The sequence below is a fragment of the Ambystoma mexicanum genome, chromosome 2q (assembly GCF_040938575.1).
Source record: "Ambystoma mexicanum isolate Mex_15411 chromosome 2q, UKY_AmexF1_1, whole genome shotgun sequence".
NCBI lineage: Eukaryota > Metazoa > Chordata > Amphibia > Caudata > Ambystomatidae > Ambystoma > Ambystoma mexicanum.
In genome coordinates this window covers 229,614,307-229,635,301 of record NC_090924.1, presented here as the reverse complement: position 1 = coordinate 229,635,301, position 20,995 = coordinate 229,614,307, and the positions used below count along the sequence as shown (strand labels likewise).

The 20,995-nt window shown below is 44.5% G+C and overlaps 1 protein-coding gene across 4 annotated transcripts in view; it reads left to right on the top strand.

Moving 5' to 3' along the window:
* NSMCE1 (NSE1 homolog, SMC5-SMC6 complex component) overlaps positions 1-20,346 on the top strand; it is a 395,968-nt gene extending 375,622 nt beyond the window's left edge. For all 4 annotated transcript variants that reach the window (XM_069647182.1, XM_069647181.1, XM_069647183.1 and 1 more), the window contains one exon: positions 19,988-20,346. In XM_069647182.1, the coding sequence (XP_069503283.1) occupies positions 19,988-20,130 (143 nt within the window). In that variant the 3' untranslated portion in view covers positions 20,131-20,346. The remainder of the gene's footprint in view (positions 1-19,987) is intronic.
* The last annotated feature ends 649 nt before the right edge of the window (positions 20,347-20,995 follow it).

Genomic DNA, 20,995 nt, shown 5'->3' with positions numbered 1-20,995 from the left:
AGCGAACAGGGAAGTGTGACCGCGGAGTGGACATAGATATCACTAATTTTTTGAGACATATTCTTTGGTCGTTTTAAAGGAGACTACTGGACGGATTGTCACCAAATTTACAAAAGCACGCTTTCGGGACCAAGCCTCTGCCCCTGCTGCAAATTTGGTGAAACTCCGTCCAACGGTTTGACCTGTAAGTGTGCGCAGGTTTTTCCCCCATTCAGTCTATGGGAAAAAAAGACGTTTTGGGAGTTATAGGCCGCCCAAAAAAGTGCTCTTCCTATGGAAACAGCAACTTAACCATAACTACACAGCCACTACTGTGGATGTGTAATATATGTTTATACATGACATTCTGGGATTAGTGAGAACAAACAGCACAGCAGATTAACAGCCGAACAGCAACAATGGCAAAGTAGTAGCACAGCACAGCGGTAGCACAGGAGATGATTTCGGCGTCGTCAAAACCCAGGCAGTAAAATATTTAACATTGAGTGACTCCAAGAAATCATTAAACGCTGGTCTGGCTGACATTTGAAAGCATCGGCCCAGGCAGAGTGGGCACAGATGAAAAAATATATGCTCCCATCTTTTAAAAGCACCAATGCACTGCTACCTGCCAGGTACTCCGTGGCCGAGATATAGTAACAGCCGAATGACGCACTCGGTTTGTCGTTTTAAAGGTCTGTTTACCTCTGTGGTGCCCCCCTACGTTAGCCATCTCTACTTTAAACCCCTTTTCTCTGCGCAGAGACGGATATCCCAGGCCAGCAATGATTATGGAGCCCTCATCTTGCATTCCAAATGCATTTTAGAGATGAATGACAAACCTCAGCACTGCACTTTAAGCAGCCAGATAAAGAAAGGTTAGTCCGAGAGTTGTTGAACGGGGCAAACGTCCATAAGAAGACATTGTCAGCACTACCACCGAGTTTGCCTTCCTTGGAAAATGAGCTTTCACCTGGGCAGAAGGGGGGTGGGGGAGAGGTGCACTGCTCTGCTACCCAAGAAGACCATCCTGCATGAAAGCTAAGTGTGAATTTCCAAACACCTTAAAACACTGCCTCAAAGCACATGCAAGCAAGAAGACATTTTTGCCCACCACATGAAGTGGCACTTCATATTGCACGTGCCGGGGTACCCCCAAGCCGTCCGACTGATACTAGCGCCCCAAGATCCATAGGAGCATTTACCCCAGGGCAGGTTCAACTTTAAGCAGCATTCGCTCTAGGGAAAAAGTGCAGCATTGCAATACATAGTATAGTATAGCATATAAAGCCATACCATGCTAAAGCATAACATAGTACAGCATACAAAAGCAAAGTGAGACATAGCCAATCTTTCTGCACGGTGCGCATCCCTCAGGCATGCTTGCTTTTTTTTTTATTTGTATATGGTTTCATAAGAAAACTTTACAATCAAATATAACTAGATACAGCCAAAAGTTAAAATACAATCGTTGCATATTTTACAAAAACAATTTCATTAAATGCATTCATCATTGCCAATTTTCACAAATAAGGTGCCTTCATATGCACATATTCCTAAAGTAGGTGGCAAAAAAATAATACACATCGGACAATATAAGTACTGTAATAAATAAACGTTATTCATTCCATATACCTAATAGGGGAGAAATATTTCAAAATAGACGCACCTGATATATTCTCTCCAATAACTCACCAAAATAGAGGTGCCTAATGTAATCCCTTCAATAGCAGCAATATTCAGCCTTCTACTAAGTGCACACTCATCCCTGAGAAAAACAGTTCTGAGATGGGGAATGTGGACCCGATTTCATCCCTCCAATGCCACCAATAATAAGCCATCGATTAAAGTCCTGCACAACCCAAAGGATTGGAGTTCCCCACAGTCAAAGCAGGATCAGTGCATAGTTCCAGAGATTTAATAAAGCCGGCCACTGCCAGGCCCTCCACATTATTCTCAATTGATATACATCTAGACCAGATATATTAATCATCACCCACAATACCCCATTTAGCAAATTTCTCCATATGTCCTTCTTTTTGTCTTTAGTTCCGGGCATGAAAGCAGGAGATGTTCACTGGTTTCTACTTCCCCTGTATTATGACAAAATCTACAGAAGACGTTCATGTCCTCCGCCATCTTCCTTACCTCTCTTGTTGGTAGAATGTTGCATCTTAGTCTGAGGAGGACTAAGGCACATCTAAAGACAATTTTCGTAGACTTCAGATTATACAGAACGGCGCAGTTTGTGCGGTTTACGGGCTTAGCCGTAAAACTCATATCACCGAATATCGGAAGAAGTTGCATTGGCTCTCTATAGAGCAACAAACGAATTTCAAAGGCTCTGTCAGTTGTGTTTAAGTGTCTTGCAGGGACGGCTCCTGAACACCTTATATCGAGAATCAAAAAACCTAAGTCGAAGCGGATCTTGCGCTCTAATGATCAGATGTTACTTACCAGGCCACGTATAATTTTGAAGAAACTGGGTAGGTCTAGTTTTAATGCAATGCATGGGCTACATATATCTGGAATCTAATCCTGCTGCAAATAAAACAAAGTACCACCAACAGTGAGGAAACGGCTCAAAACATTTCTCTTTGATTCCTATCTAAACAAAACACCCCTTCTGACGCCCTGGAATGATTTCTTGATTTAGTACACATTTCTTGTGTACAAGCCGTTTGCCTTGTATTGTGTTCTTTGTTTGTTTCTGTCTTGTGAGCGCCCTGAAAGCTTTGGGTTAGCTTTGCGGGATAAAAGAATATGCTTAGTAAGTTAGTTAGGAGAGAGTGGTAATATCGGTTAGGGAACTGTCATAATGAAAGTCCTCCCCCTTTTTTTATGTTCGTATTTTAGATCAGAGAGAGGGATTACTATGAAATGTATCTATCGTATTAATCCAATCCCTTTCATACAATAGTTTTTGAAATCTCTCCGGATCAGTTACCAGCATCTCCCTATCTGTATCTAATTCACCCAAAATTTGATCTGATGCCTCGAAACGAGGTCAGATATTTATTCTGCAGAGATCGTCCCAACATAGGCACCACTTTGCCTAATTCTTCATATTCTTCATAAAGTGGTTCACTAATGGGGTATTATAAAACTACGTAATAAGACTAACATTTGCCATTGAGACTTCCCTTTCAGGGTTAGTAGGCCGAGTTCATAACGTATTGCGGCCATATGGATATTATTGGACAATTTTAATGGTTTCCCCTGAATCAATCCCTCAAGTGTTTCCCAAAAATTCTGCAATTCATTTCCATATATTAATGTTGGGACTATTTTCCCCTCGTAAAAAGACACTGCAGGTTTCGCTGAAAATCGGTTGAATTTACAGGTCGAAGTTCAGTATTTGGGTTGTGGTAAGGCCTTCTGTTTTAAAATGTTAGTCCTGATCTCGACGGCTGACCTGGTATCGGGAAGCCTAGATAGAGTATCCTCTGTGTAATCTCAATTGGTTGGTCCCCTAGGGTCCAGCCCAGCTTTTTTTCCTCTTCCCTTTCGAGACAACCAAAATACATTTCTTCCTAGGGTTAATCGTCATCCCATTAATCCTTGCAAATTCAGTCAATTTGTTACTCAACCGCTGAAGAACCACCCTAGTTGAATCCAGGAGTAGGAAATCGTCAGCATAAGCCAATCACGATATCCTCAAGTCCCCCAACTTTGAAGTCGCGAGACCTGCCTCTTCCATAAACTCACTGACATCCGAAACATAAAGATTGAAAAGACAGGGAGCCAACAAGCATCCCTGTCTTAAACTTACGTGAGTTTCATTTTGTCGGGAGAGGTTTCTCTCTAGATTTCAACACATTTGGATTCCTAAATTCTCGTACATTTGCCATTATTAGATGCAACAGTCCTTCAGGGATTTCCCATTTTGCAAGTTTAGCCCAGAGACACGACTGAATTACACTCTCAAAAGCTGTTGATAGATCAATGGATGCCACATATAATTCCCCTCCAAATTTTCCCCAGGCTGAATCTAGGAGGGCTCTCATCACCATCCCATTTGAATTTGGTCGAGTTCCCTTCTCTGAAGCCATTCTGGCACTTTAGTATATGGGAACTAGCCATCCATTAATTTACATGCGATAGCAAAAAAGACGCAAACTATTTACAGTCGGCGTCTATTAACGCTATCAGTCTGTAATTCCTTGCTTGATTGCGGTCCCCCCTGCTTAAAGATAGGTACTACATGGGCTGTTGACCAACTACTAGGTATGGTTCCACTTTTTAGGATGCTTTTAAACAGCATTGTGAGGATAAGGGCCCAAGCGGCAGGATTAGCTTTGAGTGTGTTATTAGTTAAACCATTCAGACCTGCCGTGTGTGAGTTCTAAGCTGTTTTGATTAGTTGCAGTACTTCAACATACTCGATATCAGGGTCTCATAGGTTCATTTCCCTGCTTACCCCACTACATATTATTTGGCAGTTCTCCACATGATCCCCATATAGGTCTGAGAAAAAGGAGACCCATTGTACCTCCGAAACACCATTTAGCTGCCCCACCATAAACGGGATATCTTGTTGATTAATCCATTCGCAGAAAGCCCTCTGATCTCTTTTCACCAATATACCCAACATCATTTTCGTGTCTTTGTGCATTATTGCAGCTTTCTTGGAACAACAAAAATTCTTATTTTTGCCAGGTGCTTTTAATTTTGGTAATTTTCTCTAATTGGTTGCAATTATGAGTCCGGAGCATTAAAGATTTTTCCCTAACACCACTCAGGTCATAGGCATGTGTGTGCTTTTTCATCAGCCCACCAATTTTCAGTTTAATGCGAAACCCTACTAAATAGATCACTCAAAGAGTCAAATTCCGGGGCGTTAAAGACCTAGAGTTTCGAAATGTAGGTAGTAGTGTTAATGGTTTCCATTAATTCACCATTTAAAACTTCAATATTACTAGGAGTCCATCTTATTCCTTTGCCTTTTCCCAGAATTTTCAGATTAGTCCCACCCCCTTTATAGGTCTCATCAACAAGTAGAGAGAATTTCACTTTCAGAGTGCTATGATCACTGCAAGTATTAGGGGTAATAGTAACCCTCGAAGTTAATTTTGCAAGTCTTTCATTTACGATAATATAATCACTAGTGGAAGAACTGACTCCCCTTTGCCACGTAGGTGGAATCAGAATAATTGGGTCCAGCTCTCCATCTAGACACACCAAACCCACAGATTCAAGGGAGAGATTCCACAATTTAGCCCATTGAGATTTCTGCCCCCTCTTAATCTGCTCATCATTCCATCAACTAGATGTGGGAAGTCCTCATCAAAGGGGATACGACATTGAGTTAGTTGCCAGCTACAATCACTTTCCCATACGGTAGAGAGCATTGCCATTCTTGACTAACACAATCGTTTTATCCAGAAATACACTAAGTGGAGCTAACCCTGTATGCCAGTATACATTGATCAAAAGAATATTAACTAGGCCCCCTGTAGAGGATACTTTAACTGCAAGCATCCCCAATGGAAGATCTGTGACTACCAAAGTGGATAAACCCAAAGTAGTCTTGAGTGCAATAATTAGAACAGCAGACGGTCTACCTCCCTTACTCTGCTTTGCCAATTGTGAGAGTATTTCAAAACCATCACAAAATGGGTTTGACAGAAGCCATGTTTCCTGCAAGAAAATACAGTGGTTTTCTTTGAGCATCGAGACAGTGTCAAAGTTTTTGAATAAGTGTGTATTGCCTCTTGTATTCCAGGAGATAAACTTCAGATTTACTGTTTCCATTGGAAAAACCGTTGGATGTACGCTCCCCATAGCGTCATCATTTCCACAACTCTGATGTAATTTGGGCCCAATCTTGAATCTCTCTAAATTGTCCTCTTGTGACCTGCCTCCCTTGTTCCAGGCTATTTCTTTCTGGGTGGAAGACAAACGTAAGGTTCTTATTGTAATTAGGCCAATTTTGCCCTTCTGTGGACTTCTGTTCCACCTTCACAGCCTTTAGTTCAAGTCTCAACTCCCTAAGGGCATCCATTTCTCCCATAACCAGACTGAGGACCACCCGAGAATTAAATGAGATGATACTCCTATCCCATCGATCTCTCTCCGGGAACTGTACCATATCTAAGTCCCATGTGGATAGGAGAGTCAAAGTAGGAATTTCAGAATTTTTTTAAAAAGTATTACTTCGATTGATGCATAGCTGAATACTTTGCCCTCATAGGCTTCTTATTTGAATGATCCTCTTTGGCATACGTTTTTTAGGGGGTATCTCTGTGTTCCCTTTTTTTTCATACATGGCTAGATCTTATAAGTCAATTTTCCTTGCCCCCCCTAAGAATACTGCCTATCCCCAAGTTCCTCAGCCCCAAAGGTCTTCTTTCTTCAGAACTGAAGGGCTTAGTATTGTTATCTTTAGCCCCTAGTTTCCCAACAAAGTTAGGGGCATACAATTCACCCAAGAATTTTGGTTGCAGCCGGGAATCCACAGAGGGAGGAGCAGTCTCTCTAGGTAGCGCCTCTGCTGGTTGACTTATATGAGGTCGAAAATGTTCAAACAATCTCCTGGCTGATGCAATATTAATCAAAGTAGGACTCTTTATTTCCGTAGCCAGCTGTTTCATCGGTTGTCGGACCAGCCACAGCTGCCGTGGAGTCTGTTAAATTCTGATTGTTAATTGCCGCATTTATTTGTATTCCCTCCACCTCATTTAGAATAGTTCCCACAGCAGACACCTTATCCGCGGTCTCCCCTCTTATTTCCTCAACAACTCTAGTTACTTCTACCCTCCCTAGATTCTTGGTCACTGCAGTGGGTAGGGCCAATGGGGCTGTTTGGATACCAGTGTCCACTCTTGAAAAGCAAATTCCTTTACCGACACCAATATTCACTGGTAGGAGAGGGAGGCCGACAGCCTGTGTGCACTCGTTAACTGGAGTATGCCCACAGTCCATCTGAACCCCCTTTTCCGCTTCAGCGGTTATTTCTTGTACTTTGAGCACGTTTTCCATACTACTCCCAATCTGCTTACCCTTTCATTGCAGGGTTTCAGGAATAGTAAGGTTACGTAAATATTTGCGTGTCATGAAGTTTTGCTTTTTAATGTTATTTTCATTTTTCGATTTCCTAACTTGCTGAATCTTTCTTTTAATTGCTGATGTCTTCCCTTTACAGGGAGTTACTTTTTTAGTTGTCTAATAATAGCGCATTCCTGACTTGTATGTGAATTATCTATCTGGAGATCTAAGTGCTCCTGCTATGTCAAATCCACAAACAGTGTATCAGTGGCTGTCTCAGGCTGGCTAGTCTGTATTGGCAGTCCCGCTGAAGATGTATCTTGGCCCATCTCCTCCCCCCCCCTTTTTAGTATGCTTAAGGATCACATGAGTGTCCACCCCAGCTCTAGAAGTTATCCCACCCAACCCACCCGTCTCGGCTGGTCCAGAGTTTGGTTACACCGAATCGTTTGGAGTTACTGAGGGAGGGCATCTAGCTTGTACCAAATGCTTTCCAATCCATCTAGTCAACTGTAAATTTCTGTCAACAGTTCAGTGTGAGATCTAACCTCTACCCATATGTTATCGTACACAGTTATGAAAGAACTTAGGACCATATTCAATGCTGAAACCGTGGGTTGTGGGTTGGTTAAGCCGGATTCTATCATCTGCTTCTCTTAGCGTATGATGAATTGACACATCCTCAACATGCTCTTTTGGGGCTTCCGGGCGAAAGTCCTCTCTCAAAGCCAATTTTGTTTCTTGGTATATTCATCTATAAAATTTGTACGTTCAGACGGGGATCCCATGTGGGAGGCGTTGCATGTCTGTTGTATCACACAGTTAGATCGACTATCTGAATGGACCGAATTGTTATCTGCGAACTCAATAATGCTCAAGTCATTAATTTCATTGTCCGTTTCATTCCCTTCCCGCTTCTTTGCCGCTTCGGCCATCAATGAATGATCCAGTCTGGCTGTCGCTATAGCCGGAACAACTGGTTTTATTTCAGTGCTTCTAGCAGTTTTTCCCCCAAAATAATTTTAAATCTTTGTGCCCGCTATGGGAGCCCCTAATGAAATCTTAGTCTGCTTTTGATTTTTCCCCCAAATTATTTGTTATTTGTTATTGGTGCTTTAAATGCTTTATCTCCCCATCTAGAGCAGTCTCAATCTAACTCCAGCAGCGGGCCATTACTTAAAGTTTTTTGTTTCAGGTTTTTGGGGGAAATTAGCTTTAGAGATACCTCCTTGACATTATCCCCATTGGTTGAATTACAAGTAATCTCGCCTTCCTTATTACAGTTCTTAGCCTGCAAAATACTACTTTTCCCCCACACACTCCTTCTACTCTTTGACCTGTATATCTACCCGACTCTGGCCCATTTCAGCCTGGGTGGGGACAAACACTTGCTCTGAATTCCGTTCGGTGAAGTCACCAGCCTCCCTAACCCTTCCAATCAGAGCGGCATCTACATAGACTGCGCCTGCTTCCCCAAATTTTGAGCCAATGCTATCCTCTTGAACATCAATCGATATGTCGCCATTCTCCTTACAGATGCTTCCATTCACCCTAAACCCCCCCGGCCCATCTCCACCGGACAACCTGCCAGCTCTATTCTCAATGTTCAAAGAAACACCCGAGTTCTCCTGATTATGTATTTGGGCTGCAGCCATCCCGTCCATCTGATGTTGAGCCCTAGTCTCGGTATTGGTAGGTTCTATCATTGTATTCCACATCTATGGAATTATTTGTCAATTCATTAAAGCCACTTGCCTCCTTCGAGGATAATTGGCTCCTAAGGCCTTTACGAGTTGAATATAGCCAAGCTCGAACCAGCACACTCCAGAAAAAGGGACCAAGGAATGACAAATTCAATGGAAGGCTCTACAAGGTCCGGGAAGGCTAAAGCAAGGTGCAGCAGAACGGAAAGCTCTTAGGATAAAAATGTGTTTTCCAAAGTAGATGGACCAATAACAGGTCAACTGGAAGCAGGCACCGAAGTGGCTTAACATCCTTGGGGTATTAATAAGAATAAAATCAGCCCGAAATTCCCCCTTTTATCTAGGAGTCTATACAAGGGATCCCGGAGCTCTAAAATTTCATTCACAGGGGTGAACCTCACAGATATAACGACTGTGTTAATGGTAAAGTGCGCTGTGCATAATATATTCCTAGACAAAGTACCAATGTGCAAAATTGCAGATAAAACAATGCCATACATAGCAGATTGCACTGTGCAAAACATATTCTTTAGACAAACCAGTTGTCTTATAAAGTGCACTGTGCAGGGTAGTATTCCTAGAAATAACAAACGGAGTAGTCCGCGAGGCAGGCACCGGACACCAGACACACTGTCCGCACACCGCGCTGCAGCCTACAGCGGTGTTGTGGTTAAATGTGTGTCGTCCGTTTTTTTTTTTTTTTTTCGTTTTTTTTGGTCCGGCCCACCTGACGAAGGAAATGGAAATCATACTGCAAGCTGCAAATGTTGGAAATTAGACTGCAAACTGGCAGAATTCAAAATGCTGGAAGCTCCAAAGTAGCGTTTAACGTTTAGCAAGTCTTTAAAGTAGCTGGAAAAGGGCTCACTCGGCATCACAAGTAGAACACACCAATACCACCAGACACACTGTCTGCACACCGCATGTGCTTGCTATCCATATTTTATGAACATGCTAAATAAACTAGAAGTTATGTCCGACATACCATTGAAGACCCATGCATTGATGCAATATTTTTGTAAATGGTCAAGTAGCAACTGTCTGCATTATGGTTACATAGTTTGACGACCGGCTATCGCTTTCAAAACGTTCTGCCAAGACCCATGTCAGAGTCTACATAGTCCTGATATTTGGTTTTGGCACTTTGGTGGCGGAAGTAAGGTGAGTAAAGGTGCATATTTCTCATCACACTTCCCTCGTATATAGTTATTACTTGTAGTAGTTTGAGCCCCCTTCTGAGCCCTTGATACTATATGAAACGCATGTCTATCTGCAGTCTACTTTCTTGCAAGCTTATGTGGAAGGCAGTGGGTGCAGGCAGCACGCAGTGCGATCAGCACTGCAGCAAATCATTCCCTTATGCATTGTCATGCACCAGTCTTTGCACTCACTCCCAGCAGACGCACTGGCTTCTATGCTGTACATGGGGGCTGTTTGGTATAAGATTGCATAGGTTTTCCACAGGCTGCATACCTGTATTGGCAGGATTGCTCACTTTAGCAGGCAGGCTAGTGTTCTACTTACACTACACTGTTTCCCCCGGCTCTTTTGCACCCCCATGTTAGAACAGCACTCGGATGCTTCCTACATAAGGTGGCGCTGCAGAGCCTTAAATGAAGGGCTTTAGTTTGAAAACAAACGTTTAAAAATAGTATTCCTTAGTACCAGCTCAGCAGTCTCACTTTTGTGAATTTAAAACTACACAGAGCTCCCAAGTGAGAAGGCCACCCAGTCCTGTTTTTTTCCCTTTCGATTATGGCCTTATTTTCTACACCCTTTATTCCTCCACCCACCTTAGACCACTGCACCCCCCTCTATTCCTCCATCCACATCATACGCTCACTTTATTTCTAAACCTCTCAGTCTGACCAATTCTATCATATTTCCTCTTGCTCATCTTCAATGGCACCCTATATCAATACCTTCCTCCGTTGCTCTATTACCCTTCTCATTCTGCACCCTTTATCACCTCTATCACCCCTAGCAGTTCAGGCTGGACTGCCCTTTTGGGGTGAGACCAAGCCTGATATGCATATGGTCTTTCCTCATTCTTTTAACGACTTAGGTGAAGAACGATGGTCTGGAGGGTTGCCCAGAGCAATTGGCAGAGGTTTAAGATTTATTCTAAACCTTACAGCCACCAACTCTTTGTTGTGCTTAGTTGAACCCTGCCCCCCCCCTTCAAAACAACAAACCAGCAGCTAAAGAGGTTCAGTAGAAAAGCAGATTCGTTTCCAAACATGCCAACCTTCTGACATGTTTGCAAAGGATGGTCTGGGGCATCGGCCTTGGCTAAAATGCCTTTGTTCCAACCAACCATGTCAATAAATTCCACGTATTTGTGCTGATGCCGATCATGTAATAAAAATAGACAAAGGATAAGCCATAGGACAAATGAGTACCAGAATCTGCAGTGAATTCAGGGACATAATTATTATCCCAATTTGCATAAAGCCAACTCAGACAGTGGATCACCCACCTAATGTAGGAGTAGCCACGGATGCTTCTTTGGACAGATGGGTGCCCACACAGGTTCATTTCCAAACAGAGGCCTTTGATCATAGACGTTTTATGTGAGTCTTATGGAGAGGAATGCACGAACATGCCCTCAAATATGTATTTCTCATGTAGAGCTAGTTGGTCTTGATTACCACCATGTTCAACATAAGAAAACAAGACTCATCCACCTTTCCAAGACCGCTTAGGAACTGTTAATGCAGTTGGTTGAAGAACATCTTACGCTTGCTAACACACAGGCTCATTCAGAAACCAGTTAATAAGAATTCAAGCCGATATTAATGTACTCTGTTGCGTACACATTTCCTGGATCTTAATTGCAAACAGCACCAGTGTGAAATGACAATCGTGTCTCTGTTCCTTCTGAGATGTATGGTTGGAGGCATATTTTGATGCGCTGAAATGCAGCGTTTTCTACATCGGTCCACCATTGCTCCATATCCTCCATCTGTTGGGCAGGCTGAACATCATGCAATGCACAATGACACTGATTAATGATGATCGCACCATGTGGGCCATTAAAGTGTGGCATTTTGCTCAATATATCAGTTGGCAACTTGAGTGCCCATCCTGCTGTTTTGTCCAAGAACACTTCTTGAACCTGGCCGCTTATCAGGCCCTAGAATGTGGCCATTTACAGCTACTACAAAATTGCATGGATATATTAATGCACTCAAAAATGGTTCCACCAATACCATATCACAATTAAAAAATGGGACAAGAGTTGCACCCATCATTTGTAGAGTGTTGAACCAAACAGCATGTCAATCCCATAGGAATTTTTCTGATCTGCTTTACCTGGAATCATACTGTCTAAAGCATATCCATCAAAGTAAATTTTGTAGCAATGTTAAACTATAAAAAGAGGGACCATTAAAGGGCATATTGTTTTCCAATCCTCTAAAACGTCTTCAGAGGATTGCCCTGCAAGGTCCCCCTTTTGTGACTCATGTGCCACTACCCTTGATTTAAGAGATCAGTGCAGTTAAAGCCAAACTTATGTCTACCCGTTCCAATGGATGCACTGCTCTGCGCTCACATTCCATGGGGACTGACATTTTAGTGGCGATCCTTTCTACCCGCAGAGTGTGAAAAAAATCCAGGCGTTATTAGGCGATATTCCTTTAAGATAGTTTAGCGAGTTAAGCACTTACCTCAAACTGTGTATGACCTACAAACAGATGTATGAATTGCGTAGAGTGTAGTCATCCATTTATCCTTCCGAGGTTAATAAATTGAGTACCATTACATTTGCTAATAATACAGAACCCCCATTTTTTAAAGTTCTTCGAAGGATTCCAGTACAAAGGGCTATATTAAAATATGAGATCAGTCCTGCTATACCACATGCAAGACCGAGAAGGACTTGCTATATCCTATTTGCATACAGTTGGAATATTTTAGGTGTCTCCCTCCACAAACTAATTTTGACTTTTTCATTAAGCATTTCTCTTCATTTTATGCAGCATTCATTTTCCACTCTGTATGCAATGTCCCTTCACCATTCCTCACTTCTGCCATGTCCACCCTATCATTGCATTTTGGCTATTTTCATGACTTTTTCCTTCCTTCTACTTCTCTCTTAATGTCATGTTCTCTCTCCTTTCATCCCTTTGTTTCCACTTTTCTGGTCCTCGTTCTACCTTTGCTCTTATCCATTACTATTTTCTTAGTCTCTTTTTTCTTTTCTGCTTTGCCTTTCGCCAAGCCCTTTACCTTTCCTCTGCTTCAATTGATCGTCTTTCCAAATTAAAGTAAACCACTGTACACCTGCACACTCACAATTAATATTTGAGTGATGACTGTTGCTGGCTGCCGGGGCTTACTCTGGGAAATGACATCACGAACCGGCTGTAATAAGCTAGTACAAACCATTAGTCTGTGATTCTTATCATCGGCAGAATGCGACATTGCAGCTGGCTTGTAAAGTAATAAACTGCATGCCATTAAAGGGGGGTTTGACTTGACTTGCATTGTTTTATTTTGTAATTATCATCCTTATTAAAGTCTGCGCCGACGAGCTGACATTCAGAGCTCCTCCTCTGTTCACACAGATTGGCTTCAGAATTACATCTCAAAAATATTATCAGTTTTCTACAAGACCCTGACTTTGTGAGCTTGAGATGCAAAGATAGTCAGAGAATCACTTGACAGTTTGTAGCTTATGCCAAACCATCGCCGAGTGGTTTTTGCAAGATGGCTAGAGGACTGTAAAACACTACATTAGTTCAGTGCCAGCTATAATTGTACAGCCGTACCACGGCACATTTCGCAAGCAGGAATTTATTTAATGTATTGCATTTGTTGGTAGTGCCCAAGACCCTGAGGTATCACAGCTCTAGAAGAATTACAGTACGTTGTTACGAAACATTGGTATAGTCAGATATAGACATTTTTTTAGAGTTATGGTATCAGCTTATACATATTTGTTGAATAAGGCCGTTTTCAGTTTCTTTCGGAATGTGTGGTAGGAGGGTGGTTCTTGTATAGAGGGGGCAGAGAGTTCCAGAGAGAGGGGGCAGTGACGGTGAAGCTTGCTCCACCGGCTCTTTTTCTGTTGTATCTGGGAGTAGTCAGTGATAGGGTGGAGGAGGAGCATAGATAGTGTGGTTCCGTGCTCCTGGTAATGCGCTGATTGAGGTAGGAGGGTGCTATGTTTTGGATGCAACGATGTGTGATGGGAAGGATTTTGACATCAGTGCGTGCTTTGATGGGTAGCCTGTGGGCCTCTCGTCTAGTTTGTGGTCTGAGCGTTTAAGGCCCCAGACTGCCCAGAGTGTGGTGTTCTGCAGCAGTTGGAGTTTGCTCAGGGTTTTATCTGAGGTTCCTGGTAGGATGGCATTGCAATAGTCTAAATTTGCTCCCAATGATGGCTCTGGCTAGCGGAAGGCAGTTTTCATGGGAGAGTAATTTCCTACTAGAGTTGATGAGCTTAGTTGAATAAATTACAGAAGAGGCAAGGGCGTTGACGCGTTTATGCATAAATAGTTCTGCGTCAAGGTAAACTCAACAAAGGGTTTGTACATGCTTGGAGACAGATATTATATTGTCATCAATAGAGAATGAGGAAAAGGAGGGCTCTAGGAGTTTGTCGGTAAGGGGAGCCGATGAGGAGTTCAGTTTTGTCATTCAGGCAGAGATTGTGGTTTGCCGTCCAGGCCTGAATAATGCTATAGACACAGTTGATATTGGCTAAATCAATGCTATGATTGCCTAAGATTTTGAGTAGGACCTGCCCATCATCGGCAAAGTTTGTGTAGGGGATGTTCATATCATTAAGGTGGTCAAAGAGGGGCTTGGTGTACATGTTACAGAGAGTGGGCGACAGACTGGATCCTTGGGGGACGCCATAGGAGACTGAGATAGGCTCTGCAGCTGCAGAATCAGTGAAGATTCTGGTGGAGCGTTCGCTCAGGAAGGAGTTGATCAACTCGCAGAATCTGAGGAGAGGTTGAAGAGGGAGGTGAGGTGATGATATAGGATGTTGTGGTCCACCAAGTCAAAGGCGGCAGAGAGGTCTAGTAGTAAGAGAATGGTGATCTTGCCTGTATCCCGTATGTTTTTGAGTTGGATCTGAAGAGCTAGGAGAGCGGTCTCGGTGCTATGTCTGGGTCCGAAGCCATATTGGCGTGATCCAAGTAGTTTGTTGGACTCAGATGGGATTGGAGTTGGAGGTATGCAGTGCGGTCAAGGATTTTGAGGAGATAGGGTGCGGTTGTGATGGGGCAGTAGTTTCTGTGGAGGGAGGGACCCAGTGAGGGCTTTTTTGAGGAGCGGGTGACCCAGGCCTCGTTGATGGGCGTGGGAATTGAGCAGGAGTCAAAGGAGGCATTAATGACCTTGGCAATGGTAGGTGCAAGGGCATATGCGCACATCTTGATGATGTGGGCTGGGCAAATGTCGCCTTTGCAATTGGATGGTTTGAGATGCTGGATAAGGACGTCGGCAGGAGTAACATAGGAGAATTGATGGGTGTATGGGGTGGCGGGGGTTGCCAGGATGAGGGTAGGAGTGGCTTCGGTTGCGAGGAGGGATTGTATGGCTATAGTTGTTGCTTTAAGGTTCTCTGTTTTGTTGGCCAGGGCGGCTTCAACTAGGGAGCGCCAAGCTTCGTCTTTGGGGAAATTGGCGATAGGTGGCGATAGGTGGTGATAGGTGGTGATGGGGCGGGGGGGGGAGCTCAAGTTCCCTGAGAATTTTTAAAAAGTTCTTTGGAGTTGGAGGTTGCTTCGCTGATTCTTTCTTTGCAGATATTGCTTCGGTTGTGATAGCAGATTTGTATGTGTTGGTGGAAGCTTTGAAGGTATCTGTGTGGGCTTGGGGGGGTTCTTTCTCCAGAGGCGCTCCAAGGCCCTTTTCTGTTGGCGGAGGGTGACTCGTTTATCTGTGAACCATAAGTGGGTATTGTTTTTTTTAATCGAGGTGTTTAGGGGTGCAAAGAGATCAAGTGTATGTAGGAGGGTGGCATTATAGGCAGTGCGGATGGTTTCAGGGTCAGCGTTGTCGGGTAGGGATATGGTGGAGGCGCAGATGGCGGGCTCTAGCATCTCCTTAGTAAGTTTGCGAGTGTACCTGGCAGTGATGGGGATGTGATTTGTTGACTTGGCGGGCTAAGGGTGAAGAAAGAGGTAGGGTGGGGTGGATGAGAAAGTGATTTGACCATGGCACATGTTCGATGGTGGTAATAGTGATGGGCGTGTTGAGGTGCATGATCCAGTCAAGGATCCTGCCTTTTGTATGTGTAGGGGAGGAGATAGCTTGTGGGAAGTTAATTTCCCGGAGAGTGTCGCAAAGGGCTGTAGCTTTGTAATCTGTGGTGTCATTAATTCCAAGATTGAAGTCTCAAAGGAGTAGGAATTTAGTATTCGGCTTGATGAGAGGGGGATGTCGGTATGAGGGGAGCTGATGTTGTTGGGTTGGCAGGTATGATAATAGGATGTTGATAGTTTGGGGATTGGGCTCCAGTTTGACAAGCAGTAATTCGTAGTCGAGCATGGTGGATAGTGGGGAGGTGTGAAGGGCGATGGATGATTTTGAGGTAATGTGCACTCCTTCCCCTGTGCTACCAGGTCTGTCTGAACGGAGAATGGAGTAGCCACTCGGGATGGCAAGAGAGAGTGGGCCCTGCTGCACCATGCAGCCAGGTTTCGGTGACAGCGAGGAGTCCACGGTCTCTTTCCAGGATGAGGTCGTGTATATCAGGGGCATGAACGCAGAGTGATTGATCATTAATGAGGGCACATTTATTTGTTTTATTTTATTTGGATTTGTAGAGGGCACTACAGCCGGCGGGCATCGAGGCGCTTTATCAGAGCTTAAGATGGCTTGATTAAGGGTTACAAAGAAGCCGCCCAGAGAGATTACATTGCAAATGAGAGATAAACATGTTTGGTAGGAGTGGGAGATGGCATTGGAAGGGTAGCTGCATGGGGGAGGGGTCACCGTCTTCCGGGTAGGATGTGGCTGAAAGAGATTGTTTTTGCGATGGGTAAAGTTGGATGGGAGATTGGTACAGTGGGTGCGGAGGCGCCGCAGTCTGGTTGCTCGGTTGCAGGGTAGGGGCAGGGTAGTAGGTTGCAAAGTATTTACAATAGCAGTAGGCAATACACTTTTTCGGTCTGCTGGCAGGCATACTGCAGGCAATAAGGTGCAAAACATTCACAATAGCCGTAGGCAATACACTATTGGATATGCTGGGAGTGGGGGCAGTAGAGGCAGGCAGATGCTGTGCAGAGCATTGCGTGCGTGATGTGCTGCGGGGAGCAATACAGAAGGATCATCTATGAGCGGGGAGATGCCGGTCAGCATCGGGGACAGCGAGTTTGGAGGTTGGTGGTGCAAGCACAGTGTATGTTATTTTGCACTTATATAGCGCCTTATATACCATTGGTATGGTCTGAAGGCGCTGGTAGGTTGAACGCCCTTGGGAACCGAAGTTCTGGTCAGTAGAGGGAGAAGAGAGGGTCAAAAGTTGCGTGTGCGCAACTGGTATGTGTGCAGCTGGTGCGAAATTCCTGTGATAGCTGCTTCCTAGCGGTAGGTGTGGTGGGTGAGAGGTCAGGAGTATGTGTTCAATCTGGCCGGAATTATCCAGACCGAGAGTGGCAGCGTTAGGCCTGAGTAGAACGCCTGGCTGGGGGTGCGAGACCAGCGATGATTACAGAGTGATGGGGAGTGAGAGCAAGATGTTGATATGAGAACATTTATACCGAATGGTGTCATAGTATCTCTGTGTTCTAGTTGAGTGGTGGTGTAAGGAGAGAGTAAGCGTGGGGTGTGATATGAGGTGTGCTCTTATAAAGGATCCGTACATTCCAAGGCATAATACGGACGTCATGCAATTCTGCAATTCGTCCGCTCTCCACATTCATCGGCCCTCCACACTCATCTGCCAAGCGCATTAATCCACTCCATTTGTCCACACTCGTCCGCTCTCCACACTCGTCCGCTCTCCACACTCGTCCGCTCTCCACACTCGTCCGCTCTCCACACTCGTCCGCTCTCCACACTCGTCCGCTCTCCACACTCGTCCGCTCTCCACACTCGTCCGCTCTCCACACTCGTCCGCTCTCCACACTCGTCCGCTCTCCACACTCGTCCGCTCTCCACACTCGTCCGCTCTCCACACTCGTCCGCTCTCCACACTCGTCCGCTCTCCACACTCGTCCGCTCTCCACACTCGTCCGCTCTCCACACTCGTCCGCTCTCCACACTCGTCCGCTCTCCACACTCGTCCGCTCTCCACACTCATGGGTCCTTTGCATTCATCCGTTAACCGCATTAATTCTCTACGCCCTCCACACTCACCCGCTCTCCACACTCACCCGCTCTCCACACTCACCCGCTCTCCACACTCACCCGCTCTCCACACTCACCCGCTCTCCACACTCACCCGTCCTCTACATTCACCGGCCATCCACACTCATGGGCCCTCAACATTCATCCGTCAACCACATTAATCCTCTACGCACTTCACACTCATCCCCACTTCACATTCATCCCCTCTCTACGCTCATCCGTTCTCGCCACTCACCCGCCCTCCACACTCACCCGCCCTCCACACTCACCCGCCCTCCACACTCACCCGCCAGCCGCATTAATCCTCTACACTCATCCCCATTCATCCACTCTACATACTCTTCCGCTCTATACACTCATCTGCTCATACAGTCATCCTCACTCCGCACTCCTCCGCCCTCCACATTCCTCCGCCCTCCACACTCTTTCCGCCAACCGTATCCCAATGTTGTGCTGTTCAGGGTAGCTGTGGAAGTCCGGTTGGAGGGGGAGGGTTTAAATCTTGCAAGCTGAAAGAGGTTGGTTTGTCTAATTTTGATATTTGCTGTGTTGGCAACGGTAGGGCAGCCAGACTGACCCGTTGTGGCGGGGGGTGTGCAGCAGGGTAGTTGATGGGGATGTTCGGGCGGATCGCTTGCGTGGAGGGACATGTAGATAGTGGTAGGTGGATGCATTTTGGAGTGGACCATAGGGGTATAAAGAGGCTTGTGATCGGATTGACATATGTTGTGCTTAGTTTGCGCAGGGAAGCAAATGTAGTGGGTGTAATCGGGTGGCGCTGTGGGGAGTGTGTTGGGAGTCGGTGCTGCGTCCGTACAGGGCCAGTGGTGTTTGACAAGGACTCTGGGTCCGTGAGTGGTTGAAGCGCGTTGGCTGATAATATCTGTAAATGTACTTCTCTAGCAGTAGCATTGGTATCTTTTAATAGGTTCACAAGCGACACACCCATCCTACCTGTGAGTTTAATAACCACAATGTAATGCAGATTCTAACTGCCTGTAAAAGGGAAAATGGTGGTGCGGTTATGTCACCTGATTTTAGGCAAATGGGTTAAACGAACCCTGCCGATTGTGGGAAAACTCGAATATGTTCTTAATGATGTGTTACTTCGTACATTTAAACTACCTGTACTTTAGATTCCACTCAGCTGTAGGGAATATTAAAGCAAGCATGTGAGTTTGTAAAAGATACAATTTAAAGGACAACTAACTTTACAGGTAAGTATCTTCAGTGGTATTCACAATACTGACTTCTGTACTGCCAGTCTGTCACCCCTTCGTACATAGTACCTGGCCGATCACTCACAGGGCTCAGATTACTCTGAGGTAAGATTGTTATGCCCCATTTTGGAAGTTGGGAGTGAAGAGATAGTTTAGAGAGGAAACGGTTGTCCTCGTCTGCTGTATTTGTAGGGCACTAAAGATATATTTTAGTTTAAAAAGTACTCTTTCTTGTAATTCAAACAATCTTTCTAATTGGCAATATATGAAAAGAAACATTTTTAACCATAAAACCCTCTTCACTTCAGGTAATACTATATCAGTGGTCCCCTTTATGGACGCTAGCGCTAATGTGACTGGTCTGAGCATATCACAGGCCAGACGTATGTACCAGCTACTCCATATTTGTGTGTTTGGACAGTAGGCCTGATTTTAGAGCATACAATAGGACATTTTCTGCTTGTCTGGAGCCCTGATTTCCAGTCTTGCACCCCTATTCTCTTGGTTTGAGGCATTTGCAGAGGGAGTGGATCTGCTGTAAAGGAGCTAGTGCATGCTTAAAGAGGGATGAGCCTGCACACAAGCTTCCATCAATATTTATTTTCTGTGTTTTGCAAGAAATGCTCCATTCATGGTTTGAGGGTAGCGGGGGTACGACCATCCACTGTGATCTGGGAAAATGTGACATTTGTTACCGGTGCAAGAGGTAGAGGTTCAATTGTACTTTTTACAACATACCAGCTTTGCCAGACTATCAGTCTCATACAAGTTATTTTATTGCAGATATTGCACGGTCTGATTCTCAGCAACCACCTCCGGAACAACCGCAGCAACCTTCCACATCGCAAAAGGAACAAGCCAATTCACAGAGGGAGAAAAGAAGTACAGCTGCTTCATCTTCAGGAAGAAGGCAAAGCAAACGTTGAAAAATAGACTTAAGACATTTTGTGCTGTAAATATCTGTTAGCCTTTGAAAGAAGAGTGGCATATCCACTTCTGGACTGTCTTATTACTATCCATTCATTAGAGGACTACTGGATATTTGAAAGGCTTCTAGTTTGAAACAAAGTCCGTTTTGTTATTGGGTGTTACATCTTTTTTGTGCAGTGCAACTGTGAATAAAATTATTTTGTACAAACATATCTGCAGTTTTAAATGTTTTTGCAATAATTCCAAACTAGTCAGTTTGCAAATTTACAATCATGATCTGTCATGTGATCTTGCCAGTTTCCTTGCTGAAATTGTTGGATTAAGGGCCAAGAGGTTTGGCTACAATACTGTCGCACTTACTCCAGTAAATCTTCTGTAGTTAATTACCTCTCTAGTGCAACTGTAGGCCATGTTTCTATTTATTTTAATGAAAATTGATGTGTATTCGCTATTGAATAGTGCTTGGCATTTACCCCCTGATCCCCAGCAATACCACCGTCTTCCTGAAAGAATGGGCATATAATATCGAACTGCCATCCAGGTGAGAAAAGAGGCTCCTCATGGGAGACCTAGAGATCTAGCTGAACACTCTACTGAATAAGGCCACTGCAACCTTCCTGGGCTAATTAGACAGCGTGCATCGCCATTCTCTCCTCTGAGGACACAATGCCCAGACAACTATCTTTTGCCATCTAGTTTCGTCCAAAATCTGGCAAACAACTGAACTGTGCAATGAATTTATACCATAAAGGCACTGCCTACCCACGGACAGCGCCCCACTTCACAGCATGCAGAAGACCTTTTAGGAAGACATCGCCAGAACTCCTGATTCATTGGCCCCAACCACGTGTAACAAAAATG